Source organism: Sprattus sprattus (genome assembly GCF_963457725.1).
Source record: "Sprattus sprattus genome assembly, chromosome: 11".
Taxonomy (NCBI): Eukaryota; Metazoa; Chordata; class Actinopteri; order Clupeiformes; family Clupeidae; genus Sprattus; species Sprattus sprattus.
This window is the reverse complement of record NC_137909.1, coordinates 18,139,384-18,151,402: the sequence shown is the minus strand read 5'-3', so window position 1 is coordinate 18,151,402 and position 12,019 is coordinate 18,139,384. Positions and strand designations below refer to the sequence as shown.

The following is a 12,019-nucleotide window of genomic DNA, read 5'->3' as shown; positions in this document are numbered from 1 at the left end:
GGTAGATGTGGTACCCTTTTGGTTTCAGCTCTCCCTCAGGCCCTGCCCAGCTCAGCCGCACTTGTGTGGATGTGCAGCCAATCACGCGTAGCTCCCGTGGAGGACCCATCCTCAGTCCCACCCTCTCTGCCTCTGCGGCCACTGCCTCACTGAGAGGACTGACGTCCCTGTCGGAGGTTGACTGACTGAGTCGCAGTGAAAGTGGTTCTCCAGATAGAAGGGTTGAGGATGGGATGGTCACGTTACACAAAGGGCCACGGTAGAGCACTGTATCATTGTCCTGGAGGCTAGGAGTAGACGTACAGGGAGGTTCATTCAACAAGGCTCATCTCTGTGTTGTGTTGAATAAATGGATCATAATAGGTTTTCCCAACCAATTCAGATTAATTTACACTACACACTTTCTCCTGCACTCCATGTACAGTACATTATACAAATGTCATCAATATGTGTCAATCAATAATCAATGTGTAATCAGTTTCAACATTTAATTACATGCCATCCTTTAACTTTCCCGAGTGTCTACGCTAAATTTGAGGAGTTACATCATGTCATGTCAAGTCAAGTCACGTGTTCAAAATATCAGCTAATTTACAAGAAAAAGAATAGAGAACCTTTGCTTAAGGACGGATCTCTCCAACCATCTCACCAGTAAGACACTTCCAGGCCACTCTCTGGGGCACACCTCTCCCAGGACACCCGGCACGTCCCCGGTGGCAGCCGGCAAATGCTCACGGGAGCAGGCTGAGGGAGGCGCTGCAACCTCCTCAGGCAAGCATTCACCTCCTCCTGGAGCTCCAGCCCCGAGGAGGCAGAGAGGGCCAAGGCCTTAGATGGGCACAAGATTTTAGAGGGGTAGCTAATTATTAACTAGTAAAGTTCCCCAAAACCGACACACTGATAAATACACCTGATGGATTAATATTACCCATGACATATTTTATTCTCTTTATAGATTTTGCACACATAAATGCCTTATTAATATTTACAAGGTTATACTGTATGTGGACAACAGAAGAACCTGTAAGCGTCTCTCCACAAGGCCATGCTCTCTCACTCTCAAAACTCCTTTGGGCCACGAGACAAGCACTTTAATAGTCCTGAGAAAAGGGAACAGAGCATGGTGAAGATACATTAACATGTTTAGTTCAAAGTACATAACTAAACAAAAAAGAACCTTCAACAATCACATTCACTTTCAGAACTATATTTAACCCTAAAACTTAATCCTCTCCATCTTACTAAAGCATGCAGTTATTCATTACAGGCATGCATGAGCATCAGCAAGAATTGAGTTATAAATACATCACTGTAAAAAACTAGTGCTAATGCATGGGATGTGCTAAAGTCTGGATCAGCCTTCCCTATAATGTCAGAGCTGCTCCCTCCTTGGCTACGTTTAAGTTCCAAAGTCTTAAGTCTTAAAAATGCATTTTTATATGCTTGCCTTACCTAGTGTCTGAATGGTATATTATTGGTCAGCTGAATTACTTTTACATTTTGATAATTAATTCAGATTTATATAAACATTTGTGTTTGTGCATCCGTTTATTTCTATTGTATTATAATTTTAACCTATGTTTTTTTCTGATGTTTGTTGATTTATATATTGTTTCGTTTTGTTGTATTTATTGAAAATGTCCTGTACTTATCTTATAAAGCACTTTGGATTTTAGTCAGAGAGGTGCTGTATAAATAAAATGATTATTGTCACTGTTTAAGTCACCTACATAGCTGCAAACCAAGCGCTGTCATGCTCCTCTCTCTGTAACAGCTGCAGGAGGCCATCCAGCAGCTTGGGAAACGAGGGGCTGTCCAGGACCAAGGCATGCCCGTCTTCCTCAGTTGCCAGGCAACTCAGTGCAAAGCAGGCCGTCTGTCCCGCCTCTGGGCCCGCCCCCGTGCACAATAGGGCCTGCAGACTGCTGACCTGGAGGGATCAGCAGAAAAGGGCCTCATCGCCCACTTCAACTGACCAGAGCACGGCTCAAAACAATAGGGAGTTTTCCCCAATGAGGTATGGCATGGCATTCCTCAAAACTGTCAAAACCACACCTCTGTATGTACTGAATTCCATCACTCTCCAGTTAAGTTTGCTGGCACTTTGTGGACTGTCAAACAGTAAGACCACCTCAGAATACAACAATGCAAAATGTAGTTTACTTATTTGGACTTGTATGCCTGTGTATTGAAAATATGACAAACATATGTGACTGATATGCACATATGATACATCAGTATAACAAAAGAAAATACTTCACACAACTTTGGCTTGTCCCTGAAATGATCTGTCTGCCAGACAGTCCCTGCTGATTGTGCCACAGCTGGAGGATACACTGAGACGGACAAATCCAGCCCCTCTCACAAGGGGAGGGGAAAAGCTTGGTTTGATCTATGTACTAAAGATGTCAAAAGCCAAGTCTTCATCCCGTTGAAAAACACCAGGGAGAGAGGTTTGGTCAGCCTCTATAAACCCATGTCGCTCAGACTTGTTAAAAGTACACACCCAGGAGCATATACAAACAGTAGGAATATATATTATTTTATACATAACATTCATTGAAAATACAATGGTAATAAACTAAAATAAACTAAAATGTTACCCAGACCTGTTGGCTGTTACACCTGCAACAAAAACAACTAATGTCACATATGTTCTTAATAATCTCTCAGCTCAAGCTTCTTTGATGTGTGGTAGTGAGAGTGTGAGCATCTGTCTCACCAGCTGATGTTCTCTGGCCTGTGCCAAGATGAGACTCCTGCCCTGCTCGCTAGCACACAGGCGCCCCAGTGCAAAGGCTGCATTCATAGCTGTGTCTGCAAATACATCAGGCAAAATAACACATTTGATGAAAAAGATAAAATTCTATTAGTGCCACATTGTGCAATGAAACCTACAGTGTCTTAAAAACTTTTTAACAAAACATTTTCAACACTGTTATTGAAGCACACCACCCCACAGACACCTTATCATTATATTATACTAGTGCAGTGCCCGTAGGGGGTAACATCTATGACGACGACTGTTCTATGACTATGACATCATTCACAAAAAAGTGTCCCGATGTATCTGTTGTAATTCGTTTGTACTTTGTTTTCTCATTATTGCAATATTATAAACCTCAGTCTGCATTTACCCTGGTTGGGAGAGGCTGTCATTCGGAAGATACTGTGTGTGATCGCCTTTGCTCTGTGTTCATTAAACCTGTCAGAGTGTATGAATAAAAGGCTGGGTGCCAATCAAAATCACAACGCAAGAGTGGAGTACTACACCGCTACAACGGTGACATGGGTTTGCACCATAGGCTACGGCAAACGGTAAAATACAAATATCTCGCGAACTATGAATTCAAACATCTTCAAAATCAAGGATGCACAGGTTCATGGCATGCGTAAGCTACATTACTTTGAAACGTAATATAAAGAAGCTTAAAAATAAACGAATAGATCAAATCAATCACTGTCTTAAGATTACCTGAGCAAAAGTCTGTATCTGTTCACCAAGAAGAATTTGAATGCGGACCTCACCTCCTCTATCCAACGGTATTCTGAACTTTGAGTGAAGGCAGGATAGTTACTACGCGTATATTGTTTGATTGTGACGTCACTACCCATAGTGCCGACGGGACGGGAAACGATAACCCATTGTTTCCTACGGGAAACGGTAAAATACAAATATCTCGCGAACTATAACTTTAAAAATCTTCAAAATCAAGGATGCACAGGTTCATGACATGCGTAAGCTACATGCGAAAATCTCATAACTAACGTAACTACCGTCAGTGAGATACGCCCTAGACAGACTGACACCTACACAGAGATTCCTGGATTTATAGATAGATAGAATTCAGTGAACAGAGCATTTCAAGTTTAATTGCATTAAGATATTTACATCATGACCTTTTTTTAATTAACACTAGCTACACAAGAGAGTTGTGGGAGTTGTAGTACCGTATGCAAACCCACCTGTGTCACTATGTGCCAGGCAACTCGCCAGGCGACTCAGAGTCCTGGTGGCCGCGGGGTGGCCCAACAGGCTCTGGCAGGCCTCCTCGCACAGGGACAGCCGGGCAAGGATCAGAGAAGCTGAGTTGACCGTGCTCTCCATGGCGTGACCCAGCAGGTGAGACAGGCTCTCCAGAACCTGTGTGAAGACCGGCTGGCTCAGCAGCCACTGACGGCCCTCTGAGTTCTCAACCTGGTGGACAAGCATCATTAGATCACACAGGCTAGGGTATCACAATGTAGTGTATTGTATTGGCAGACTTGTGGGGCTCACACATTAATTTGGTATTTTGTGACAAGAGGCTGGTTTCAGTTTTAATATAGACTGTGCAAAGTGCTGACAGGCTTAAGGATAACCCACTGCCTGTAAAAAAAGCTTCATGAAACTAGTGTGTTGAGGATCTTAAATATAGGGAGCATGGTAAATAGTTCCTTAAATCAGGCTATCAGTGAAGTCACATTAACGTTATTTCGTAGGCGAGCAACTCTGGACCTCCAAAATCTAAAACATGGTAGAGAGGAAATACTCCTTCTCACTGTACAGGTTTCTCATCATGCATGCACTTAAGTAAACATTCAGTGTGAATTTATCTACATTACCAACGAGGCCATGGCCCCAGCAGAATTCATGATGGTGTCTGGATCATCTTTGGTCAGGAGCTGTCCCAAGACGGCCACCAAACTGTCATTGTTTTCATGACTGCATTCTCTCAGAGTTCGCCCAATAGCCTCACTCTCCATCAGAACCCCAAACAGGTAGGCCGTGCTGCTGCAGAGCCTGCATTTATGAACATAACCTTATATTTGAGCCTCATCTCAACTGTGTACAAAAAACATTAAGAAAACAGTTTAATAGTAGTGGAACATTCACAGCTAGACGTTTTTTTACTAATCAGCAAACAGCATAACTAACCAACTGTGGAACCAGGATAATTTACTATGCTGTTGGACCTAAGCAACATCCCATACACTCATCCCAACCCTTACTTACCTTACTAACCCTTACCCTTACTGTAGCACAACCAACATGCTTATGACGTGATAGTCCTGGCCATAGTTCAACTACTAGCACCAGCTACCATGGAACCCCCCCCCCCCCCCCCCCCCACACACACACACACACACACACACACACACATGCTCCTAACAGGATGTAGGCCTATAGCTTCGCAGTTTTAACACTTTTTCCTGACCTTTCTTCCAGTGCTAAAAAAACTACCTGACAATAACTTACAATAAATATAAGTGGCAACCCTTCTCATGACCTGGAAAAGCTCCCTTATATAATTACACTCCATTAAGGGACAACAATGAAATGCTTTATTTGGCCATTTGTTAATGCACTTTGGCACTCGCGTCAATTATAATGTTTTGTCTCAGAGAAATTACACTCTACTGGCCTAAGGTATTTTAGCACTATAATGTAATAATTTCAGCCATCTGCTCTCTTTGTTTAAAACCTTATGCAACGGGTTTACTCATAAATGTCACCTAATTGAAATGCCCTCCCACAACAGTTGTTTATACTGTACCGCAAGACATGCCATCCTTGTTCCTTCAGTTACCAATCAAAGTGCTTTCACTGCCTGTTTTCTCTTGTCCATGTCGACCAATTAAGAAAAATCATCTTGACAAAATAAAACGCTATTTTTTCAGGAAACATCTCTCACTTATACCCACCAGTGGTCTGATGAACAGAGTAACTGTGTGAGCACATGAATACGGTCCTCTTTCTTCTCTGCCTGTAGAATCTGTTCCACCAGACACTGCTTGCTCTCTTGGGCCAAGACGATCAAAACTTCCACTGCACTCCGCACATGAGTAAGCTCAGAACACAGAAGATAGTCCAACACATTGTCTTTGCTACATGGCCCTAGGCAGCAGGCCATTAACGTGCTTTGAAACTAAGGACCTGAGGATTACGTACTGCACACAAACAAAACTATGATTTTAATTATGTCATTAAATAGATAGCACAAGCGTATACAATCGTAAAGTTAACTACCCTTAAGAGCAATGTGTAGCCTTCGAACCGTTACCGAAATATGCTTGTCCAGTTTATATTTCCTTGAAGAGTGCAAAATGTTCCACTGAATTCCATTGAAGAAATTCGGGAAATCTCAACGGATGCGAATAGAAGCATTATACGACCTTGCGCTATCGTCGGGTGGATTCTGAAGCCAACATTCGTCGGTAGATGTTCACATAACGATTATAGTCCTAGGTTTTAATCATCTCAACCATAGCTACACACTATGTTAACTGTGCAACAGATACATGCACCCTGACGAGTGCTGCAACTGTTTGGTTACGACTTGTGCGTTAGTTCAGAAAAGGGGGACAGCGAGAGACCAGCCCAGGGTCACTATGGTGATGCATGCGTAAAGGTTAATCATTCAATTTGAGTAGCTAAATATTAAACTTCCCCTCCTAGGTTATTGACGCTCCAATTAGAGCGTTATTGAACACCATACAGCAAACAAACAAATACATAAACAAGACACTTATTATTTATTTTGGTTTAATTTCTTTTATTAATTTACAGTGATGAGAGATGGTCAGTTATTACCACCTTTTATGCCCATTCACATATTCTTTATTCTATGTAATTATTCTTGTACTGTAATATTCTTAGAAAAAAAAATATTTCCCAGACAGCCCTCACTCTGACATCTCTCCCCCTAAACACAGATAAGTGTGAGAATACTCAGTGCACAGTGCTTCACCCCATCCAGATAGATAAATAAAAAGTAAAAATTATTAACAAAACGAAAAACAAACAAAACAACTCGTCACATCGTGACTCTGCTGCTAACACACTTATGTGTGGGTGTTTGTCAGGGCTGGGCCTTGATCACCTTCCGCGCTGACGGAAGACACGCTTCGGGCATGGATGCACATCCGTTACACAAACAGAGGAGGTGATTTGTGAAATCGAATTTATTATTAGGATAAGTTACCATAAGTTGCTGACGTTAAAAAAATGTAGCACAGACAGACACAAATAAAACAAAACTGGAATCCAAATAACAAGCTCCTTTCTCACACTAAAAAAAGAAAGGGCAAAGAAAAAAATACCCATCTCTGAGTCAACTTAGGTATGTGGATTTTTCAAGTTTTTCCCAGGACATCCCTCAAATGCGAGACTGGGAGACAAGTGGATGTGGACAATCAGCTGAAACGGTCAACCGGACACTGCGGCAGCATACGCAGAATTAATGCATCTGGATTTCGTGAGGGGAGGACTATAGAACATCTTGACAAGTGAGCAAACACAAAAGACATCCCCTCCCCAACCCCACCCCCAAAAAAGTAGACAGACAAAAAAACAAAAACAACCCCACCCCCCCCCCCAACGATAACCACTTCATACATGTCCTTCAGTCAATCAGGGCATCTCATACACACATGCACCCACATACATACATTCATACATACATACATACACACTCACACAATACTGGTAGTGTGAAGGGCCAGACGTGAGCATGGGTGCTCTTGGCAGGTTTATGACCGGGAGGTGATAATGCAAGTCATGTGAGCCTGCAGTCCAATAGGGGTGCAACAGGGGTGGTACAGTGAAGAGGTCCGTGATCCGTAGCATCGGTGTTACAGCAGGTAGAGTCCCTCAAAGCCAGCATTGGCTGACGTGAAGCTGGGGGTGAGCAGGCGGGCAGGCGAGAAGGGAAGGCCAGCGAGAAGGGGAGAGGAAGGAAAACGGATGAGAGGAGTGAGAGTTCACGCTGACCGTCGACACTTAAAATGCAGTCAATCGAAGAAAAGAGTTCAGTGTGACTTCTCTCTTTAGTTTTTTTCTTCTTCTTCTTGTTTTCCTTCATACCCAAAAATACACATCCATAGCAGCAGGTAGAGCTTTGAGGTTGCCCTTTTGAAAGGGAAAAAAAAAAAATTTCACAAAAAAGAAAAAATAATGGATTTCCCGTGTTCCCCTTATGGCTTGCTAGGCAAGCCACAGGTATTTGACAGTTCAGGGAAGTATACTTTTTCTTTTTTCCCTCTTTTTTTTTTTTTAACTCGGCCCACGCTACCAACCAACTTCACCCCCCCCCCACCCGGTCAACTTTGTCCATCAGCAGATATTCCCCCCGCCTTTTTTTCGTACTTCAATTCATAGGTCTCACCACCCACCCACCCCCCAAAATATCTCCTTTTCCCCTCCTCTTCCAATCCCTCAGCTCTGACTGTGGGTTTGGCCGAATAGATCACCGCTCCGGTTCCGACTCCAGGGCCAGGACCCGCTTGCGTTCGCGGCACTGTTTCTTGTGGGCTGGCCAGTCTCTCTGCTGGCACTGGGAGCCACAGTAGCGTGCCACCTGGCAGCGTCCGCAGATGTTGAACTCCCTCAGCTGTGGGGCAAGAGAGGGAAAAAAAGAGAAAGATTCAGAGACTTTCATCAAGTCACAATTTATGCATTAAATAGTTACAACTACAAAGCACTGCAACTGGTTGATCTTTCCAGATTGTGGTTGTGGCTAGTAAGACTTGCACTTCTACAGTGTCAATTTACAAAAATGCAAAAGTAACATTCTTGTCCCATATTATTAAACATTTCAGGACTGTGTCCTGAATGCAAAATTAAACAGTCATGGTCACAGTCAGAAAACCTACTCTCTTCTCAATGATAAGTCATTGCGCTTCGTATTTCACAAACATTGCACACCTGCAATACTAGTTTGAGAACAATACTGTAAACACAGGTCATGGTTAGGAGACTTACTCTCTTTTCGATGAGCGAGCAGGGCGGGTAGTGACACTCGTAGTAAGTGCACGAGCACTCCTCCTCCTCCACCAGCTCGCCGTTGGCGTTATAGTAGCGCGTGCGGCTCAACTCCAAGTACTGCTCTTCCACTGGGTCGGCAGGCACCTGCTGGATGGCCAGCCAGTACAGGGACTGCTCTCTGGAGAAACGACACACACACACACGCAGTTGAATTTAAATCTACAGTGAGGAGAACCATTATGTTTCCAAAGAGGGGGAATCACAAGACATCGGGCAACGCTTTCTAAATCACGATTCTTAAAACCATGATTCAACAATTCTTGGCAATTCTTCAATATATTGTAATTCCAAGCTGCATCACAACATACTGGTCTGTTCATTTGTTCTTTGATGTTAAAGGATGTACTCTTGACTGAAGACTAACATGAAATAATAAGCACCCTAAATAAAACAGTTAATACTAACTACAAAAAAGGCCAATGTACCTATGAGTTCACATAATTACTTATGTTTTTACTTCAAGTACTTATAAAAATACAGCCTAACAAGTAGCGCATCTACGTAATCAACAGTCAGTACTTTTAGTAGCCGACTACCTTTGTTTGCTGGACAGCTCCTCTGGTTTCGGAGTCCATCCCACAGGCACCAGGCGTAAGTTGTCGAGGCGGTTGTCCACAGTGACCTGGTTTATGTGAACAACTTGAAAACTAGGAGCAATTCCACCTCTGTGCTTCTCCCTGTGGGAACGCAATTCATAATTACATTTAACACGAGGATGACAGTAAAAACAAAACACTGCAACACACCAGTAACAAATGATAGCCTTGGTGAACACTGACTCTTGGGCAGTGCCATGACTCACCAGAGAAGCTCGTGCAATGGCCGACCAGCCCAGCGGCCTTTGCCAATGTCGAAGGCATATGCAAAGATTTTAGCCCCGTTACCATCAGCATCTACCTCCATGCGGGCCTGTAGGAAGTAAGAGGTTAAACTTCAGATGTATCCAAGGAGGTGGTGCACTAATCTTAAAAGACCATAGATCAAGTCTGACCAGACAAGAGGAATCTCAGGCACTGACCATACTATTTCAAACACAAAATGTTCGATAACCATCTTCCCTCCATGTCATACAAAACTGATAAGATGAACACTACCTTGCTATGCAATAACTCTGCAGACACAAACATATCGAAGAGGGAGCAATTTGACCTATATGTTAAGGGTACATTAGATTTATGTCTGAGCAAAGAATATGTCTAATGCAGACCCTTTGACAGGTAGGCAGGCCATCCTGTTAAAAATGATGCACACCTGTATACGATTCCCATTTCAGTAAAGTCTGTCAACTATCCATTAGTACCATCTATTGTCTGAACTGTACAAAAAGTTATGTGTATCAGTGGATAACATATATTCGTTTTAATTCTTAATGTGGTGTTTACTTTGTAAAACCATATAAGATACAGGTGTGTGACACTTTCAGATATGAGGACATACAGTCTGTGCGCAACAACTGTACATGGTCTCTACACAAATCTAGACAAGGCTTATCAGACTACTAACAGATCTGTGCCTTTCAAAATTCTTCATGCCAGACAACCTTCACCTTGAACCTATATGTGCTGATAGGGTTGCAATGTCTCTGTTTTTACCCCCAAATGAGATGTGGTCACCTCAACCTATCCTTGTGTCAAAATGTGTACATAAACAAACTATTTCTTACCTCAAAGGCATAATTTTCCACCAAGGGTATGTCCTGCTCATCAATCAGCGTGTACTTTGTCTGAAAAGATAGGAGGTAGATAGATAGATAAATACTTTATTAATCCTGTGGGGAAATTCTGGTATCTTGCAGATAGAAATGCATGTATAATAGTACCAGATGCTATTATACACACAAAAAAACATTGATTACCCCTGCCATCACTGATTATTAACAAGATTACCCCTGCCATCTCACTAAAAGCTGTAATACTGTAAAACGATGTGCTTATAGTGATGTCTACATTACTTAAAAGAACAACATTGTCCGCAAGCATGGAATAATTGCAAGGATTTAATGATAAAACACAGCAAGTGGCACCCTACACAACGACGAACACAGCACAATATAGACACCAGATAATAGGTAACTCCACAACGTAATCCCGACCGTGTCTCATGTGATGTGGTTGCATGTAGTTAAGATACATCAGGAAATAACTTCACGTTGAGAAGTTTGTCGGCATATTCCTGCTCATCGGCTGCCCTCTAGTGTCACAGCCCAAAGGCCTCAAACACAACAACGAGATTACGGAAAAATATCGTTTAGCTAACGTCAACTGACTACTGGTGACATAAACAATTACCTGCAGGTGATGTCAACGGTTACACTGCTAAGAAAAGACAACAACGACAAATGGCCGAGAAACGATCACATATGATAAATCCATTAACGTTAATCAAATTATGTCTCAGTGATGGAGCGTCAACTGAACCACAAAATGTGATTGATGGCTAGTTAGCAATATAGCCGTTGTTTACTAGTCATTGCCAACATGCCGGGTCGAGTCACGTTGGAAGGGATCCCTGTTGACGGCTTCTAGGATATTTTCAGCTAGCCAGTATGTTTAATGCTAGCTACAAAGTTAGCAACCTACTAGAAGTAAGATGCTCAGCCAAAACCGAATGCTCATAAACGATAACATTCTAACATCTACATCAACTCGACTGAAAGGACATGTCAAGTCGCGTTAGGTAGACAAATTGCTAATATAAGAGCAAGCCAAATGTTACGGTGTTCTCATATTTGGCTAACTAGCTAATGGGCAGGCACTACTGGTAGGCGGCTTCGTGCGACAAACCGAAATTGGGCAAACTAGCTAGCTAGCTGGCAGGCTAATTATGCGCTTCCTAAAGGTGATTTGTTTCTTGACAACGACTTCGACGTTGCGAGCAGAAAAATCGTCCAGACAGCAATTATAAAAAGCAAAGGTAGCTGCAAGATTTCGCGGACAGCCCTCAACAAGCCATTTTGTAAAAGGTTTTGTGATCCCCTCCCCTTCTTGTCGCACATGGCAGCCCCAGGATTCAGCTCACCTTCCCGGCCACACGGCCAAGTCGAACAATCCCAAGCTTGAAATCCGACATTAGGAGGGCGAGTAGGTGTGGAGCGATATGAGAAGGCGGGTGAGGCGATATCCCAATTATTTAAAAGAACTAGTGAGGGCGACCCCGTAGCCCCACGTCGCTCTATGTTTGGTTTATTAGGGTCAGCCGAAGCTCGACTCTTCC

At 42.9% G+C, this 12,019-nt stretch overlaps 1 protein-coding gene across 1 annotated transcript; it reads right to left on the bottom strand.

Moving 5' to 3' along the window:
- Nucleotides 1-8,176: 8,176 nt before the first annotated feature.
- zmynd19 (zinc finger, MYND-type containing 19) lies at nucleotides 8,177-12,019 on the bottom strand. The gene is made up of 6 exons (XM_080847226.1): nucleotides 11,825-12,019; nucleotides 10,470-10,529; nucleotides 9,609-9,715; nucleotides 9,343-9,483; nucleotides 8,744-8,924; nucleotides 8,177-8,372 (listed from the first exon to the last, which is right to left on the bottom strand). The coding sequence occupies exons 1-6, from the start codon at nucleotides 11,873-11,875 to the stop codon at nucleotides 8,229-8,231; spliced, it is 684 nt and encodes a 227-aa protein (XP_080703352.1). The 5' UTR covers nucleotides 11,876-12,019; the 3' UTR covers nucleotides 8,177-8,228.